The 19,404-nt window shown below is 42.1% G+C and overlaps 3 protein-coding genes across 3 annotated transcripts in view; all 3 read left to right on the top strand.

Moving 5' to 3' along the window:
* Positions 1 to 778, top strand: part of LOC103374094 (arylamine N-acetyltransferase, pineal gland isozyme NAT-10-like) — a 12,331-nt gene extending 11,553 nt beyond the window's left edge. Inside the window, 1 exon segment of the mRNA XM_008304127.1 lies at positions 1 to 778. This exon segment is cut by the window's left edge and continues 2 nt beyond it. Within this exon segment, the coding sequence (XP_008302349.1) occupies positions 1 to 778 (778 nt within the window).
* Positions 779 to 1,626: 848 nt separating this feature from the next.
* cnep1r1 (CTD nuclear envelope phosphatase 1 regulatory subunit 1) lies at positions 1,627 to 4,668 on the top strand. Its single transcript, XM_008304124.1, has 6 exons — positions 1,627 to 1,705; positions 2,274 to 2,345; positions 2,599 to 2,672; positions 3,505 to 3,614; positions 4,124 to 4,178; positions 4,291 to 4,668. Exons 1-6 carry the CDS (start codon positions 1,681 to 1,683, stop codon positions 4,330 to 4,332), a joined length of 378 nt encoding a protein of 125 aa, XP_008302346.1. The 5' UTR covers positions 1,627 to 1,680; the 3' UTR covers positions 4,333 to 4,668.
* A 117-nt stretch (positions 4,669 to 4,785) lies between these two features.
* Positions 4,786 to 17,405, top strand: LOC103374091 (HEAT repeat-containing protein 3-like). Its single transcript, XM_008304123.1, has 15 exons — positions 4,786 to 5,048; positions 5,356 to 5,528; positions 9,039 to 9,126; positions 9,457 to 9,557; positions 9,742 to 9,851; positions 10,509 to 10,649; positions 10,828 to 11,120; positions 13,434 to 13,524; positions 13,750 to 13,904; positions 14,228 to 14,310; positions 14,445 to 14,581; positions 14,750 to 14,838; positions 15,319 to 15,462; positions 15,531 to 15,707; positions 15,882 to 17,405. Exons 1-15 carry the CDS (start codon positions 4,908 to 4,910, stop codon positions 15,993 to 15,995), a joined length of 2,037 nt encoding a protein of 678 aa, XP_008302345.1. The 5' UTR covers positions 4,786 to 4,907; the 3' UTR covers positions 15,996 to 17,405.
* Positions 17,406 to 19,404: the final 1,999 nt, after the last annotated feature.

The raw sequence follows: 19,404 nt of genomic DNA, 5'->3' as shown, positions 1-19,404 counted from the left end.
CATGGCGATCCCATTTGAGAACCTCAGCATTCACTGTGGCGAGAAGATCACCATGGACCTTGAGGTGATCTTCAATAAGGTGGTGAGGAGCAGCCGTGGAGGTTGGTGCCTTGAGAACAACTATCTGTTTAACTGGGTGCTGAGAGAAATGGGCTATGAGACGACGATGCTGGGCTCCAGAGTTTTCGACAGAGTCCTCAATGAGTTTCGGTCCGTCGACACTCATCTCATCAACAAAGTCGTCATCGATGGGAAGGCTTATATAACGGATGTGAGTTTCGGGGTGTCCTTTCAGGTGCGAGAACCTCTGGAGCTCATCTCTGGAAAAGACCAACCACAGGCAGCGGGTGTCTTTCGTCTCCTAGACAAAGGAGACGTCTGGGTGCTGGAAAAGACTGCTAGAAAACCACTGGTTGTCAATCCAGAATTTGCTGAATCACACCTGGTGAACAGGAATGAAATAAATCAGATCTACTGCTTCACTTTGGAACCTCGCGGGGTTGAACATTTCTTAGAGACAAACCACACACTCCAAACTGACCCGGTCTCATTGTTCCCCAATAAGTCCATCTGCTCTGTGCAAACGCCCACAGGATTCAAGGCCCTGATTGGCTGGACCTACAGTGAGGTCACCTTCAAACCTGAGGAAGGTGTTGATGCCTTTGAAATAAGAGATGCAACAGATGATGAGATCGAGCAAATTTTGAGAGAACACTTCAATATAAAGCTGCAAAACAAACTGCAGCCAATAAACAACAAAATACACTACAAAATCTAGAAATTGTGTTTTGATATAGTTTTAAAATGATGGCATGACTTGACCTGATTGTATGTTTTGTGTGATGAAGATTATACAATTGTTGGACTAAAAGAAGTAAAATTGCACTTGAAATATGTCATTTCATTTTATTCACCTACACTTTTGCAGGCCCAGGGTTGTAATCTGACATTTAAATCATATACTGAAGTTTTTCACTTCAGCATAAAATCCAGGTGGGAACTGGCAGTCCAGCATGAACTAGGGCAAATGTTAATCTGTGCCTAAAGTGATGAAAAGATGAAAATGTGTATGTAGTAAACCATCTTGAGACATTATCAGCTGTAAATAACAATGATAAATTCTTGCTCAACCACACGTTCACTTCCTTTTCTTAATATAAACATATAAATGATGTAGGATTTGAAATAAATAAAGTCTATGCCAATAGTTAAGTCAAGAATGTAACAGATTGAACTGTCACAGTTAGAGACTTAAACCTGCATAATTAACGAACACATTTGAATCCTATAGATGTACTGGCACTTTTATTTTTTTATGTACTGTTATCCTTAGCTCCTTTGCCATTTTTTTTGGTTATATTTTGGAAAAATAAAACTAAATTTACGTTCAGTTATATGTCTTTGTGTAAAAAAAAAAAAAAAGTAAAGGCCTCCTGGAACAGCAGAGACAGGTGTTAGTTTTTCCTGACTAGTAGAAACAGCGCCACCTCCAGTCTGGAGGGCCAGCCTGGACCTGACAAATCACGTGGGCGGGGCTATGACATTTTCACCGCCCTTCATCTGATTTTCGCACAATCAGATTTCAGCTGAGCACACAGCCAATGCGGATTGGTCTGCAGGCCTGTCCTTCAGCTGAGGCAGCGGCACAGCCAACAGCAGGCGGCTGTAGTAGGCTCAGACATGAACTCCTTGGAACAGGCCGAAGGTAACCAACACACAAACAAACTTAAATTAACGCTTTTTCAAATAGCCATTGACTTGTTGTTTAGCCTTCTAGCTTTAGGCACAAAATAAATTTAAAAGAAAAGTCTTAAGACTCAAATGTTAGACGTAACGGAACGCTAGCTGGCTAGTTTGCTCGCGACACTTAGCATGTGGTGCTAGCTTCAGTGACAGTAGACATTCAGTCGTCAATACGTTTGTGTTGTTTTTAGCTAACACATATTTGCTTGTGAAGTTTTGTGGTTTCTGTTGTGAGAAATGAAGATATAAAGACAGCACATTGGCCCAGACACAAGCAGCTTCAAAGTGAAACGTAAGCAAGACAGCTGCATCCTGTCAGTGTGCTTCAGTTTACTTGAAGTGGTCATTTAAATACAAAACTGACACGATCTCAGCCTTAGACCTGAGACTGACATTATATTAAGATTCAGGTTCATTACAGTCTGTCTGAGGAAAGATGATTGTAAAAAAGACCAGATGGAACATTTTTTAGGTCATGATGCTTTGTCCAGGTAGTGAGTCTACTAATTTTACCCTAATTTGTGCTATAGATCTGAAGGCCTTTGAGAGAAGACTGACAGAGTATGTCTCGTGTTTGCAACCTGCTACAGGCAGGTGGAGAAGTAAGTAACTGTTACTGGTGATTGTCTAAACTATAGCAGAGGAGATGTAGGGGCTGACATGGCACCTGCATTTTCTAAAATGTCAGTCGTTTCTGTGTATGTGTTACCTGATGTTTTTCTCTTAGACTGTCAAAGAAAGAATCATGATACCAAATGAATAGCAAGACTTGTGTTAAAAAATTATCTGCATTGTGTCGATGTGGTAAATCGAATTTCATGTTGCGCTACATCTCACTCCTACGTCTTGTTTCAGTGATTCTGATAGTGGTGTCTGTTTGTACGGCGACTGGGGCTTGGAACTGGTTAATAGACCCCGACACACAGAAGGTATGTATTAGCGGAAGAGCTTATCAAATTGTTTCATTCCTGGCTCCAAGGGAAACTCAATCACAGACAGATTATACATCGCATTCCTATTTATGAACATTATGCCCAACAGCAATGAAAGTGAATGAACTGTTCTGTTAACAGGAATATTGCAGCATTGAGACTTTGAAGGTGGCTATTTTTTTTTTTAGCAGCTTCTGCATTAAACTGACAATGTGCTAACATACACTGATGCACATAATGTTACCGATACGTTAAATATGACGTTTTAGAATGGGGAAATTATTCCGATGTCACTACAAAACATAGACAGGTTTTGGCTAAATTTGCAGAGAAAGCTGAGATATTGTGTCTCATGAAAATATCTGCAGCATCAGATGCCTGAGAGCTGTGTTTATTGCATCACCAGAGCAGATTAGTCTGTCCTCAAAAACAGCAGGACATTGTTTATGTCTGTCATAAACTCAAAACAGTAAGCCAAACATTGGGGTCAGCGTGTTATGTTCATTAAACAGCAGCTTGTCTCAGACTTTACGCTGGTGGCATCAGTCCGACCACCAACACTAGGTTATCTGAAATGGCACTCAAACTCCTACATTGTGAAGGAGATGGAAGTGGAGAAAACGCCTTTAAATGTTGTAGGAATATTTCATGCTTTTCACAGTCGGACTTGCTATACAATTTTAAAACATGTCTATTCTCTTCAATTTACCATATGCTTTAGCAACCGCGGGACCCAAAGATTTTTCCACCGTACTCCATTATTGTAAATAAGCTCTACAAATGGAAAAATGTAGTTTATCATTCACATCGACGTTTCTTTGTTTTGCAGGTGTCTTTCTTTTCATCACTCTGGAATCATCCCTTCTTCACCATCAGCTGCATCACTCTAATAGCTCTTTTCTTTGCTGGTATTCACAAACGAGTTGTGGCACCATCAATGTATCCTTTATCTGTTTCAGTTCACATGAAATGACATGACGGTACACACCATTCGGCCACAATATTAAAATGAAAACCTAAAATTGCTGTCCCTCTTGCCTCGGCTGTAACCCGTCTGGGCACAGATGCAGGACCTCTTAGGATGTCCTGTGATGTCTGGTACTGGAAAGTTGACAGCAGATCCTTTGTGCTTTTGAAATAAATGCCTTGGTCTTTGTGTTGTGTTCCTCAAGCCGTGGTGGGGAGTGTTATCCTGCTGGGGGAGGCTGCTGCTGTAGGAAAGCGCTGCTACCTGGGTGGGTGGCTTTGTCTGGAGCACTGTTTAGGCCTGTGTAATGTGTCCAAGTATCATCCACATTCAGGCTGGAGCCGAGGTTTACTTCACCTGTCTGTGATTTTAATGTTGCTGATCTGTGTATTTGCATTGGCTTAAAGGTCAGGCAACTACACGGACGTCATAAATTCCTTTATACATTATTGGTTAACATCTTTGACCTTTGCCTCTTCAGTATCGCTGCCCGCTGCCGTACAGTTTTAGCAGAATACAACATGTCCTGTGATGATGTGAGTTAACAGATTCATTTTTACACTGACCTGTAGGCTTTTTTAGATGACTCACATGTCTGTTAAATTGCTAACACTTTTTTTTTTGTTTTTTTTTAAAATTTCTTTACAGACGGGGAAACTTATTCTGAAACCACGACCAAACATCCAATAACAACAAGCACGTGTGCTCTGTTCAGACAATGTAGCTGATCATGCCTACAGCCACTGACACCTTTGGGCGTGCGGAGCAGCACTGTGGCGGGTTCTTGTCATAGTGGTGGAAAATGCATTGGGAACAAGGAAATGAACTGATGTGATGTTTTAACATTGTCACTGTGTTGATGTCACTCTTGAAGCTGCTGATCTGCTCCTGTAACCTTTGACCTGTTTTACTCATTAAGCGTGAGTTCAGATGTGTTTATTTCTGTTTCTGATGTTAGGCGTGTATTTTATCTAAATGTTTCTATTTTTAAAGTTATTTACCTAATAAATACATCAGATGTAAGAATATGTCTCATCTTGTCGTTCATATGATTGCACCGCAGCCTTTCCCGTGTTTTTGCGACAGCGTCGCTGCTTTCTGTTAGTAACGAGCGATTTTACGGCAGAGACCAAACTTCCACATGGCCTCCGACCAGGCTGGAGCCGGATTGTGTGTGAGAGCTGATCGCTAACAAGGCGGAGGGAACACGAGAAAATAAAAAAATCAACGTTAGATGCGCAGCTCGCACTTTAATCAGAGTTGAAATGGGTAAAAGTAAAACCGCAAAGTTTAAACGTCCGCAGTTCAACTCGGTCGGTTTGCCGGTGAATGCTGTGAAGGAGGTGGACGCTGAAGAGGAACAGCTCGACGATGACGGTTGTCCAGCTGCGGAGTTGCTGGAAAAAGTAAGAACATAATCTGAACCTAATTTCAGACTAATTGTTTTGTCGTTTAACGTTGGTGAGGTTTTTGTTTACACGTTCATTGTAAATGTGTTATTTATTAGTGCTCATCACTTTGCATTTAGTGACTTTCAGTGTAAGTAAACAAGTGTGTGATCACATGTTTAGACTTTAAATCCTGTCATGGATTGTAACATATGAGGTGAATACACAGCAGCCAGATGTGTGGATGTTAGACTTTATGTAGATGCTGTCATTAAAAAAAAACAAATCTGTGAAAATCAAAACTTCACCAAACGTATTTCCATAGTTGCAGAGTCCCAGCGCAGATGTCCGAGAGTTTGCATGTGCCAGCATTTCACGGGTGGTGCAGCAGAGCCAGACCATCCCAGGTTTCCTCCAGAGGGATGCTGTCAGACGCCTGGGCCCCATGTTACTGGACAGCAGCCTACCTGTCAGGGAGACCGCCACCGGAGCACTCAGGTGAGTCAGGAGTGAGACTAGACAGGTGCAGTGTAGAGTGTGGAATACACCAACAAATCTAAGTCATTTGAATCAAACCTGGACTCACAAAATAATGTATTATCTCCTCTCCAGTCATTGATTAAATTCCTAAAATCTCACTTATGTAAATGTTTTTCACCGTGAGTTCCTGCCTTAAATGACTTAAATATAACTCTTCACCACCGCTTCTACTAGAATGTCCAGATCCCTGCATCTTACTCGCTGCAGCTATAGCACACCAGCTCACCTACAACTCTGCTCTAACGCTGCACAGTGGAGAGTTAAACCAGAATACTGATACAGACAGCCCCACCCTGCAGACAGACAGGCTTGGCTCCGTGGGTTTGTCATCAGTAATGCTCAGCCATGTTGTGGACGCCTTCTTTCACTCACCATATGAAAGAACACCATATGGGCATGTAAACAATGGAATAACCTTGATTTTCCCCAGAGGGATTCTTCAAGTCCTGGTGCTATGATTGTCTTAGCATTAGGACTCTTTTGGGAAATGCGTATCAACAAGTTTGTGGCAGCTACATACAGAAGGAGCAGAGGAACATTTTCTCTCAACAGGTCAAAGAACAAATTGTGTGTTCCCCCTGTAATGACGGGGCAATTGACATACTAATATCCTCCTGTCCTGTCATTAGTGACAAACTTTCAATGATATAAAACGTCCAAATGTGTGTAATGGAAAAGGGGAATAACACGTGTCTGTGAAGGTTCTTAATAAGGATATAAGTATCTGGAACTCCCAACTAGTCAGTCAGAACTGATGAAGCCTCTTGGATGAGAGGTGAAATGTCTTCAGGTAACTCACGCAAGTCCAGTTGCTACGATTAAACTACGAGAACATGTGGCAACTCGTTGTTTTTTTTTCAACCTGTTGTCCTCATCAGTACAGTTTCGGTATGTGCGCTCTCCTGTATGTTGATGCCTGTTCGAACATGCCGTGCTTCCAAAAAATAGCAAGTACTGAAATCAGGACACTCTAGACGTGGCTGTTTTATGCCAAAAAGATAAAAGATGAACTTGTTTAATATTTCATCTGCAGCCTCTTCAGTGGGTTACAGCCAGTGAACAAGTTAGTGTCTCGGCTGAAACACGTGTCCCAGCACGTTCCTCCTAGTTTCCTCCGCTTTCTCTTCTTGCTGGTCCCAGAGAGCCAACATGCTCAACACCAAGACCCTGAAACTAAATAGAATTTAGTCATTATTTATGTTATTAATTACAGCGGTGCCTTTCTGACTCATCAACATTTCCTCAGTAAAAAAAAGAAAAAAAAAAAAAAAAAGATTTCCCGAGCGATCGAGACAGAGCGCCTTATTTGACGATTTATCAGCGTGATTATTAACGCTTCACTTGGCTTTTGTAGCAAACTGTTTTGGGGTGATGGTGGGGAAACCTTCCTAAAGGTTCCCTGTGAAATGTTTGACTACTTATAAAGGATGCTTCTGAGCATGTGATGTGCTGTATGATCCTTCCGCTGTTTTCTCGCTTATGTGCAGATCGACAGTACTTAGTGGCTGCCAGAAAATGCAGCATGCAACAGGTTAGAATATTTAGTATTTGTTATATTGTACAGTAATAAAGAATAGTACTTGAATCAGGTAATGTAATTGTAAATAACAACTGATTGGACCTCTGCTCAGGTGGAGGTCAGTGTGAATTATATAAGTTCAGCGGCAGACCTTAGTCACAGCAAACGTCCACGTTCCACCGAGTGTCACCTCAAAGCTCTGACAGTGAGACAGGCTGCTCAGTGCAACGATTCTGGGTCGCACCGTTTGCTGTTAACCTTTTGAACCTCAAGCAGTTTTCTCAATGTTTTTTGCACTTGTTACATTTTGACTCGCTGTGGGCTCACTTGTCACTGCAACACAGAGTAATGCACCTGTATGGAAACAGCACAACCCTGGTCAGAAGGAGAGAGACGCTAGAAATATTTTTTGTGCTGTTTGAAACAATTAGAATGCTGTCATTTAAAAAAAAGAAGGAAAAAAAGTTGAATTGTTGTGATTAATTATTTTACAACAAACTTGAATAAACATGTACGTAAAATTTCCAAGTGCCCATGGACAAAAATGCTAACTCTACACCAGGGGTGCCCAATCCTGATGCCCAATCAAATGATCAGCTCATCATCAAGCTCTGCAGAAGCCTGATAACGATCCTGATCATGTGAATCAGGTGTGTTGGAAGAGGGAAACATCTAAAACATGCTGTATATGGGCTCTCGAGGACCAGGATTGGGCACCCCTGCTCAACACACTATAGATATTTTACTACTTATATATAGATATATATATATATATATTTTTTTTTTTTTTTAAGAAAATCTTCTCTACAAACCACATATTTCTCACATTACTCTGCACATAAACTCTAAAAAGCTATTGCTGGCTTCTCTGTGTGCTGTTTCTGAGCCATGCTGCATTCACGGTATTGCTCAACCAAGTTTTATTTTTTGCTCTCAATCTCTAATTTGTTTCCATATTTCCATAACTTATCTCCTTTCTCCTCTGTGTAAGTCAAATATTCACTGATTTTTAAATTTATTTTTATGTCACTTGACTGTCGTTTTCAGCTGAGCCAGTCGGGTCTTTTCAGTTGTGCTCCGAATGATCGGGTTTCCACATCATCTGGTGCTAGTGGGTCTTTTGTCATGTTTAACAGTCACACAAGACTGGTACAAATACTACATATCAATGATTTCAATTTGGTCTAGACAAAATCAAAATTTTAATTCTGCCTAGGCAGATTTAAAATTTACCCAGGCAAGATTACAATCTCATTGTGATTTAAGAAGGATTTTAATTTGGTCTAGCAAAATCAAAAATTTAGTTCTGCCCAGAATTTGGACATCATGTTCCAGTTTCCATTTTTCTTTTGTTGTCAGCCTTCTTATCATTTTCAGTTTGCTTGCTTCCAAGGTATGTTTATATAAGTAGCACCCTTTTGATCAAAAACTACAAGTGTGTAACGGTATGACAACGGAAAATAGATGCTAAAAAATACTCAGTGTACGCAAAGGCAACAATCATGTGAAAAACCCTTAAAAACTTTGGAGAAAATAAAAACAAACCAAAAAGATTAAAATAGACATCTCCTGCTATAGTTAAGATGACATTCAGTGTGGTGCTGTGTGGGTGTTTGTCGTTCTACAGGGGGCGCCATCCTCCAGTAAAAAGCTCTGGCTGAAAGCAGATAGAACGTGCCGTTAGGATTTGAAAGATGTGCTGGCTTGTGTTATTATTGTGTCATATCTGATTCTTTTTGGTATGATAATGAAAATATTTCACCCATTTTCTGACTAAATGTGACCCTAAAACCACCGACATTGCAACAAAGACTTTCAGACTGTTGTTCTAAATAAACCTTCAGTTGGGATTCCTGCTCTCACACATTTACAAACAGCCGGGGAGGAGGACGGTGGTTCTCCCTGGAGTAACTGATGAGTATGCGTCTGGCTCTGTCTCTCCCTGACAGGAATCTGAGTGCATGTGGAGGTCAGGAAGTGTGCGAGGACATGGTGAAGCACGACGTCATGACTCCTCTGACAGCACTGCTTAGAGAGGTGAGACTCCGCCGCTGCTTTTAGCTCACCCCATCACTTCGGTTCCTCTTCATCAGCAGCTGCTGCAGCGTGCTATGATATTCTCAGCAGTTAGGTGTCATTCCAGAGCAAAAGGTAGTAGTGAATTGTTGAAAAGGGCACAAGGGAGAAAATAGACTCCCGGCGTTGAATTCAAGCTCACTGTTGACCTTTTTGAGTGAGGGTGTCTTGAGTCATGAAGCCTATTTTCAAACTGTATTTGAACATTTTCATATGGGTGACGGCAAAGTTCATACCTGCTTCGCTTGATGTTTTGTTGACATGTGCAACACGCCGTTGTTTTGTTTCCAGTGCTGTGCTGGTTTTGAAAGTGCCGTCGTGCCGATGAAAGAGCAGAAGAACCTAGTGGAGGATGTGGCAAACGAGGCCGTGAACTTACTGTGGAATCTATGGTAAGCCAGGAGGTGGTTGTTCCCATACATAGCACCCAGGTAGTGGCACCGTAGCTACAGCTGCAGAAGAAATCCAGGAAATCCCTCTAATAGACATTGCATTAAACTGTAGTTATTGACACAAATACGCTGTGTATTAATTGCTTCTCTCCCATCCATCGATCATCTTCCTATGTCCCGCCAGTGAGAGCAGCAGCCAGGCGCTGTCTGTGTTCAACAAGTCGGGTCTCTTGGATGTGGTTGTCCAGTGTCTGGAGAGGCAGCCACACAACGTGGAGCTGGCCATATCTGCTGGTAGGTTTTCCAGATGCTGTGTCATCTGTAGGGCTGGGAATAGGATCACACGTGACCTCCACAGGTATTACATATTACTAGGGGTCACGAGGTAATGCTATTTTTAGATAATTTGAAAGAGTCAACCCTTTTGAGACACTTATTAATTTCTTACTGAGAGTTAGATGAGACGATGCTACTCTCAGTCACTAAAGCGAGTTTAAGTAAAGATGATCGGTAACTAGCAGAGTCCCGGAGCCTGTAAAACTGTAATGTGTTATTTTTTTCCCTTCAGTTTTCTTTGCAGATTAAGAAAATGATGTACAGTGTGTTACTTGTTGAGCTTTAGAAGTCCTCTACAGCTGACTCAGCAGAACAGGGTCAGCTGTCTCCCCCTGCTTCCAGGCTTTATGCTAAGCTAAGCTAACTAGCTGCTAGCTTCATATTTAAAGTACACACGCAACTAAAAAAATGAAATTGGGAAAAGAAAGATTAAAGGTGAAAGGTAATGCCACATGCAGCCTGTCATGTTATTAATATTCCTGAACTTTACATGGAATTACAGATGTTAATGTTGTTCTTAGTAGGCTTTAATGAGGCCTGACCTCTAACTAATCTGTTCTCCCAGTTTTGAGAACCCAGTCTTTAACTGCGGGACTCTCCTCTGTGTGTCCCCAGCTCACTGTTTGCACACTGTGACGGAGGACAACCCTGAGCTGCTGTGTAGCTTGAACACTGCTGTGCTCGGAGCCTTGGAGAATGTGCTGCTCTCATCTCAGCCAGGCATGGCTCACCATCTCCTCAGGACGTTAGCTGCAGGTACAATTTGTTACTCGTTTTTTTTTTTCTGAATTGTTCAAAACTGTAGCTTAACTGCTATCACATAAAGTCCTCTCTGAACTACAGGAGTTGGAAGTGTAAGAAACAAACATGGCAACTGAGAAGTACTGTGATGTTCTTATTGTCAGTTCTTGAGCTCTGACTCTGCGTCTTTCAGGGACGCTGTGGAACATGAAGGGGAGCTTGCCTGCTGCCCGTCAGGCCCAGACTGTCACCGCCGTGGTGGCCACCTTGTCACGGTGTCTGGATTTGGACGCAGGTACGCTGATCCCTGAACTCAGAGAAGCAGAAGCGCTGCATCATAGAAACGCACCAGCTGAGACCAACGCAGAAGAGGCTGCTGCAGCGGAGCTCGCCGTGGAGGAGATGGACGAGGAGGAGGAAGCACCGAAACAGAGGAGAAATGGGAAAGCTGTCAAGGTTGATAATGACTTCTCCGACCTCCTGCCTGTAAGTGGCTTCTTTTGCCATCACATGTCCCACTGTGGCACACTTCAAACGAAGAGATTCAGAAATGGAGAATTTGGCAGTTTTATATGTCCAACCTGCCTCACCTCTTATATCAATATTTAATTCAATATTAAATGTGGATATTAATGCTGTAGTTATTGCTTAAATTCTATACTTACTTACTCGTTCTCCCTCTGACCTCTGAGACTGAGCAACAGTAAATCATACTTTTCTGACATATATGAGCCCAGTTACATTGACAGAATGCTTCAATTTGTATTTAGCCTAGTTTGATAAATTATCTGTCTGATGAATTGACTGATATTACCTTAATGCAGATATATTGGCCTCTGCGTGCACATAAATCAGCACAAAGCATGTGTTGTAGACGAGAGAAAACTGACACACTCATTTTTCAGCTGTAAAAATGCAAAAAGCTCAGAACACAGAGTGGTCACTAAACATTGACCCATACTTATCATACATATCTATATGATTATCAGCATTTTTAAACAAGAAAATAGCTTAGTATCGATCTGATTAAGGTGATCATGACAAGAGGTACATAGATTGTAAAGCAGCCATGACCTTTGGCATCCTGCTATTGGCTGATTCTGTGCCTGAGAGAGGGCATCTGATAAAATGTAATATTAAAGACTCGCTGCAGTTGGTACTCAAAATTATTGTACTTTTAGCTGCTTTAAGCAAAGTTCTTAAGTGAGGATATATTTGTGTAGCTTCTCAGTCATCCAGGTCACAGTAGTTAGGTGCTACAGGATATCAGCTCGACTTCTTTTTGAGTTCTTGAAGACGTTTCACCTCTCATCAAAGAAATTTCCTCAGTTCTAACGACTGATTAGAAATCAAGTAACTACAAAGCTCACTAATGATTGAAGACTTACCTGCTTCAAGGTGTGGATGGTGGTGATCCAACCTGGGGAGGTATCTCAGGACTGCATTATAAGTACCTGATAAAAGGTGTTGTAGACCATCTCCCTGTTTAGAAATAGAGATGCTTTTTTCTTGTTACGTTTTTGACTCACAAGTCAAAGTTTAGAACAAGCCTGAAGCAAATTTCCCAGATGTTTGGTAAATGGTGAAATTTCTCTCCAGTCAACAAGTAACATGCAAGAGCATACAATTTGCTTTTTTAATCATTTATGTGGTTCAAGATCCTTTCTTGAGAACATTTTAATAAGTAGTAATTAGTTAACACCATGACTGAGCTTTTCTACATGAAACTGCAGTGAACTGATGATGCACTGAGGCTTCATAGCAGTGGGGCTTTAGCTTTTCTTCTTCAGAATCGGTTTCTGGTTTGAACGTGTACAGCTGAATTACACCAATATTTCATCACTGTGTAGCATGGAGTAGTTTCACAGTGTTGGAGCAGAGTCACAGGTGAGCTGGTGTGCCCGAGCTGCAGCGAGCGGCAGAGAGAGTGGAGTTAAGGCAGGACTAAAGTTATATTTAAACCATTTAAGGCATAAAGGGATTATTTTCATAGAAAAAAAAAGTTCTCCATAGCTTTTTGAGTTGTTAGAGGTTAAACAATGACCGGGGAGACTTTACAAAACAGTGAGTTGTCAGGAGTCGCAGAATCGCAGCAGTCTTAAGTGTTGATATGTGACATACTCAAAAGTCTGTGTTTATGGCAAGGAGGCGATCTGGTTTTGTGTTTTTGAGGCGCACGTTAATGCCAGCTGAAAAGGTGGCGTGTGAGTCATACTAGCGAGCGAGCGAGCCAGACTGACAGGGCAGACAAACTGTCGGGTTTGCGGGAGCAGACTGGGGACACTCAGCAAGGTTCAGCTGGGGACCAGCTTCTGGCCTCCACCACACTGACAGTCCCCAAACCTGACCCCAGCGAGACAGAGCTGTCCCTCTCAGCTCAGTCACAGCCAGAGCCCCAAGATTGTGGATGACATTCATGGTGAAGTTCCAAAATACCCTCTAATGTTGTGGGTTACACAATGGGGTTATCTGGGTCTGAGCCACTTTCTTGTGTGAACACACAGCTGTGGAAGTGTCCTTGTTTCAGTGCTACTGAACACACAGACACTGGCGTGATCAGTAAATGTCAAGTGGTTCAACCTAATTTTTTTTTTCCTTCAAAATGGACACGCTTGAGACAGTTTTTCACTTTTCTTGCATCACAGCTGGAAAATAGTGCCACGGGACATATTCAAATGCATGTGTAGGATTAAATGTCTTCTTTGTGGTCGGCAGCTGAACTCAGACTGGGTGATAACAGTGCTAACAGTTATTGTTTTGGGAGGATGTTGACTCATATGGCTGCTTGTTTTTGTCCAGAGGGGCAAGGAGGAGCTGAGGGAGGCAACGGCCTTGCTGACAGCCCAGCAAACGTCCTTAGAGATCATTGTCAACATGTGCTGCTCTGACGGTGAGTGTTGTGGGCATGGACATCAGTGCTGACCTCAGGCACTTTTCATCACATTTATTTCCTGTGACATAGCCACCAAGTATGTGTTTGTCCATCGCCAAGCCTATCACAGCAAGAAATACACGAACAATTTGAGTGTCCAGAAATGCCGTTCATTGCTCTCCAGTGACGACGTTTGTTTTTCGTCTTTTCGTTGATCGAGCCTGTGTTTTTACGCCTCTTCAGACCCCTCTGATGACGAGTGGGAAGAGGAATCCAGCAGTGACGAGAGCGACTTGGGTCCGGATGGCCTTTGTGACGGACTGTCCAACCTGATGTCTCCACTGTGTTTGTCAGCTGAGGTTCACGGGGCCTTGATCAACCACAGCATACCAGAAAAGGCAAATAGTGGCGCAGTTCATCAATCACACTTCAGCTTGTTCAACAGCTGTAAACAGGAGTTCATCCCAGCGTCACAATGCTTTGACTCGCCTGTGAATGTAGTTAAGCTGTCATTTAAGTGTGTGCTACTGTAAATAAAACCTAAATTATGATTCTGATTATGCACTGAACCCAACCCAGCTTGTCCCCCAGGCTGAGCAGATTAAATATCTTACCAGTGCAGTTCAGCAAAGCTCTCTCTTTCACATAAATGCCTTTATGCAACCAGGCTGACTTGTAAAAACAGGGTTCCCATAGTATACTTTTCTTCTCTTTATTCAAGGTTCTCAAAAAGACAGAGTTCCCTAGAAATGAAGCCATGGACGTGTGCCATCAGAATCCCTCCTGGAGAGGCCTGATAAAAAAGTAATCCTCTTTACTTCTCATCTTCTCTTGAACTTTACTGTCTGGTCAGAATGTGTTGCACTTTGTGTTGTCTACTTTCACTTTTTCACACTTATACGCTCTTGAATAAAAAAAAGCATCTCACTCTCCTTTAGGATGCAGCGCGTCCAGTCCCGGGCGCTGACGTGCCTCCACAGCATCCTCTCCACCATGGATGCTGAGTCTCTGGGCGGTGCGGCGGCCCTGCAGGGAGCAGCACAGCATCTGTCCACGCTGGTCTTTGGTGCCGCAGGTCTCCCGTTGTTTTATTATTGCACAGTTTCTATTACTTTTGTTATTTTTGTAATACAAAGGAAGCAAGTTGTTCAAAGTCTAGATGTAGAATCGCATCATAGTGAAAAGTGAAAACCAAAACTACATATGCAAGGTGGCATTCAACATTTTCTTTCTTTTCTTTTAGAGCTTACCAAAGATGAGGAGTTCCTCGAGGCAGTCATCAGTGCAATGCGGTCTCTTTTACAGATGATCGCCTCCAAAAATATCCCCCAGGTACAGAACACACACTATTCAAAACAGTGTCATTTATGACGATTACTGAAAAGGGGTCACTCTGCAGCTGAGGTTGAGACATCCTGACTTTTAGCCACCAGCCCGGATCAATCTCTAAAATGCTTGATCTTATTTTTCCCACAATGCAACTCCGTTATATAAATGAGTTGTTACTCTGTCTGCTAAATGTTCCAAACTTTTAAATCCCCATGCTGTTGCAGCCGCAGGAACACATTATAGCTCTGTTGTTGCCGGCTGACTAATGCTCCTCATGTCCAGTTAACTGAGTTCATGTGTACAGTTGGTGAAGTTAGTTTAGTTCCATGTTTGTCGACTGGATAAATACAGCGCCGTTTCACAGAAGCTAGACTTTGTATTTATGTCAAACTTGAACCTCCCCTGCCAGCTCACTGTTATCGATGTTGACCATGTTTGTTTTGGACGACTCAATATTTGCGTGTTTGGTTTTGTTTTTGTTAGTGTATGACCCCCCAGCAGCTGATGAGCCTGAGCGAAGCAGCCACCCGCTGCGATGTTGTCAGTGTGAGGGTCAACGCCGTCGCCATCCTGGGCATCACTGGCAGCACGTTAGCCAAAGAGAAGGGCACTGCAGAAACCCTTCAGGTATCGTCTTTGTCTCTTTTCTTCTTTCGCAATATGTGTTCTTCGTCTAACAACCTCTGCTCCCGCAGATGATTGGAACCGCTTTACTTCAAGTTGCCACAAGGGACGCCGACCTGGTGGTAAATGGAGAAGCCCTTGACGCTTTATTTGATGTTTTCGCGGATGGAGACGAAGCAGAAACAGCTGCGAAAAACATCCACTTACTGCCTGCACTGAAGGCACTTCAACCTGTTTTCAAGGCCAAGGTACCAGGGATTAATTGATCTTTACTGATCACTGCTCTTAGTGATTCCTCCATATTTTTTACACTTTGCTTTTTGCTGTTGCAGTTTTGATTTGCAACAGTTTCTATCTTTCTTATGTCTCCAGCATATTGTGTCAAACTTTTAAATAACTATAGCTTTTATTTTTTCAACCAGATACGCAAAGAAGGAAAAGGCAAATACACCCCTCAGCAGCTGTGTGTGCTGGACAACATCAAAGTCAACCTGAGGAGATTTATTGGTTACCTGGAGAAGGTGGTGAAAAAATGAGAACTTTCCGTACTTCATATTCCGATCGGTTGAACCAATATGATTTGGACGGGAGTGTGAAATGAGGCAGAATATGGTTTTGAAACCATTAAGTATTTATGTTTATATTCTTGAAATAATTGTTTACTGTTTTATTAGTGATGTGAAAGTTTATTTGTGGTGAAGAGAAAAAAAAAGAGTGGAAACTAAGAATTATTAGTTGCTGCATGTAGCAGATAAGGTTTTTTTGTTGTTGTTGTTTTTTTTTGCTTTCATTTAACTCAGAAAGATTTACAAACATGAAGTTGTTTAATGTAATCATGTCTCCCAGTAGCATTTTTCAGAGATCATGGCTGACACTGCCTCTCACCCCCTTCCTTTTATCCCATGTTTCAATGGGCTTAACGTTGATATTTGCATTTCTGCTGCAAGGAGGCTGAGCTGTTCTAAGAGCTGGATAGTTATAATGATTCAAATATCAGCTACTTAATGACAAAGAGAAGACTTTGTTTTATGGACATTATACATTGGAATCATATTTTTTCTCAAAAAAAAAAAAAAATGAACAAATGCTATTTATTTTTGCAATTACTGACTCAGCTCATACAGCTTGCTGGTACATTTGTGTCTGCAAGTCACTACAGCAGAAAGCATTCTTATCAGTGGTATTCTAAAATAATTGATAATAGGTTTGGGTGTCTTTAAAACTCACAAGATGATAATCAGCCCTGTGCTACAACAGAGCAGGTTTGAAATAAGTAAATCTCCTTCGTGTCATCTGTTTTGCACCTGATCCATCGATCATCACGCTTTACGTAACTGACAAACTCAAGTCTTTGGCCTTTTTTTTTTTTGTCTTGGTTTCTGAAAACTTTTTAGGAAAATATCAATAAAACTCCTTATCACTGAATAAAGAAAACTATTTAATTTGAGGGAGAGTGTGTCACCAGGCTGTGAACAAATGCCTTTTTTTTTTTTTAAATGAATCATGATTTCTTGAGATGTCTCTTTTCTTTTGCACCACATGACCAGTCAATGAACCAGTAAGCCCAACGGATCTGTATGTCTCCTACCAAATGCTGTTATTTGAAGTATCTGTAACTGATAGTTTGATGCTGATTGTTGTTGCTACACACAACAAAGTCCTTACAATGCAATTTTACTGCATTTTAACAAGATTAAAAAACACTGTACAGAACAAGCTGCAACACAGCTACATTTGACCCCCACCATATTACATCATATAAAAAAGGTACAATCTACTTGCAAGTAGTGCTGAAGCAGTTAGCGAATCAGTTAAATTGGATATGTTTTGTTGGTATGTATATATAGGTAAAAATATTGCTAAAGCATCAAAGATGGTGTAATTTCAAAAATATAAAATGAAGAAAGAAAAAAAATCAAGAGAAATAAAGAAATTGAGTAAGATGATTATTTTTTATTTGATTTAACCTTTATTTTACCAAGTTAGTAAGTTATTTGAGAACTGCTTCTCATTTTCAAAAAAAAAAACAGAATCACAAAAATGCTCAAATGTTTTTTTGTGATTCCAGCTTTTCAAACAAAAACAACCTTAAATTGAGTGATTGTTAAGAAATAGAGGAATAATATTTATTTTACAATTCTTTTTGATATTTTGTAAATTATAAATAGATTACCTCAACACGAATTGACAGATTGTAGTATGTATTTACAGTTGAATTAGGAGTTTATATTATGACTTGTCATCTACAAGTAGATTAGTCATGGTTTATGCAGCACTCTGTATATCTCTAACCTGGGAGATTATTTGTATATTTACAAATCTTTATTGCTGAGAAGAGCGCTGGGCCGTAATCATAAATCGGGTTTACCTAGTCCACTTTACTTTGATGAGGGAATAATAAATCAGTCCTTGTTATGTAACACAAAACAGTTGTCTGTTGCGTAAGAGCCGTGTCTCCGCCCCTTTTCACTCGCTCCGCGCATGCGTAGTAAAAACGTACACTCCGCCATTGAGAGACCCACGATCAGGAGGAAAGGGTCAGAGAGGCACTTCGACAAGCACCGCCTGCACGTTTCTCCAGTCTTCTACCGCAACTTTGGCGTCTGCTACCATTTTTAATACTTGACTCGCACTGTTATCTTATTTCCCGTGGATGCTACTGGTTGACAACTGTCTGTATTGTCACTGCTAAGCAACGCGTTTTTACCAGATTCTCGAAGTATCGGTCAGCGGAGGAGCTCAGCTAGCAGCAGCTATAACGAGGCTATAGCAGGCTAGCTAACGTTAGCTAGCGACCTGGCTAGCTGCACACGAGCTGAGCATTGCTCGGTGGTGGGGTGGGGGGGCGGTGTGCCTACAGTGTCGTTTGATGGATCCGAGAATCGCCTGGTTTCAACCAGAACAACGTGGACCCGCTAACAACCTGTGGATGCAGATTTGGGAGACGACACAGGGGCTCGGCTATTTGCATGTAAATAACAGCTACACCACTGGATCTCAGAGCACGTCGAGCCTGAAAGCGACCGTCAACGGGGCGTCGGGAGCCGTCCTCACCAGCAGAAACGGGGACTCAAACACCGGTACTGGAGACGTCAAGACTCAGGGGATGTCGGCCTCAATGGGGGACTTAAACGAACAACGGGATTTTATACCACTGGAAACGAATACCAACCACAACAACCGAGCCGCTGGCAGGGGCGGTGTCGGCGGAGGGGGGCAGCAGCAGGGCAGCGGGGTCGCCGTGCTGTGGAGGGGACTCACGGACGGACACCCCAACAAAAGAAAAAGAGACAACAAAGCTAGCACTTTCGGATTCAATTCCAGCCTCTTGAACAGTGGCAGCGGCTCCAACACGGGAGACTATGATGGTTACACGGGCACGCCATGGAAAGACAGGAACTACTCAGAAGGGATCGTGGGGTAAGATGGAGTTTATTAAAGTTGATTAGATTGGCTGTCTCGTTTTTGAGCGGCCCCATGCTGGTATCGGAGGTACTCCGTTGCTTCCCACAGAGAACCCACCCCCATAAATCAGATTTTACTGTAGCCGGTGGATCCCTCATTGGGGGGGAGACTTCCGCAAGTGTGAGACTGGGAACGGTCCAAGACAAGAAGCGTAATCTAGTAATCGAGGAGTTAAGTTACTGTTAACTGACCCATTTTGCACCTGCACGCTGAAATGACAAGCAAGGTGGTGACTAAGGTTGTCAGTCCTCACCCCACCCTCTGTCACCTCCACCCACTGAGTCGACAGTTGGGTAATTGTGCAGTTGCACCAAAAGTCTGTCAAAGCGAATCTGTGCACCGGAGTGCACATTTACATCATGATAGAGAAACTCGAAGGTCATTTTCATAAAGCTAATGAAGGGCTTATAGAGGACGCACACTTTAAAAGGTGTAGGGAAGTAAGCAGGGATCTTTGAAACAAGCTGATCGCTTCAGAAT

The sequence above is a fragment of the Stegastes partitus genome, unplaced genomic scaffold (genome assembly GCF_000690725.1).
Source record: "Stegastes partitus isolate 25-593 unplaced genomic scaffold, Stegastes_partitus-1.0.2 Scaffold2141, whole genome shotgun sequence".
NCBI lineage: Eukaryota > Metazoa > Chordata > Actinopteri > Pomacentridae > Stegastes > Stegastes partitus.
The sequence above is the reverse complement of the archived record's forward strand: the minus strand, read 5'-3'. Positions and strand labels throughout refer to the sequence as shown.

Bases quoted from the DNA above. Each gene is read 5' to 3' on its own strand.
- cnep1r1 (XM_008304124.1), top strand. From the start codon at position 1,681: ATGAACTCCTTGGAACAGGCCGAAG. The intron at 2,346-2,598 runs GTAAGTAACTGT...GTCTTGTTTCAG, and splicing joins TGCTACAGGCAGGTGGAGAA to TGATTCTGATAGTGGTGTCT. The intron at 4,179-4,290 runs GTGAGTTAACAG...ATTTCTTTACAG, and splicing joins ACAACATGTCCTGTGATGAT to ACGGGGAAACTTATTCTGAA.
- LOC103374091 (XM_008304123.1), top strand. From the start codon at position 4,908: ATGGGTAAAAGTAAAACCGCAAAGTTTAAACGTCCGCAGTTCAACTCG. The intron at 5,049-5,355 runs GTAAGAACATAA...GTATTTCCATAG, and splicing joins CTGCGGAGTTGCTGGAAAAA to TTGCAGAGTCCCAGCGCAGA. The intron at 10,650-10,827 runs GTACAATTTGTT...TGCGTCTTTCAG, and splicing joins CCTCAGGACGTTAGCTGCAG to GGACGCTGTGGAACATGAAG.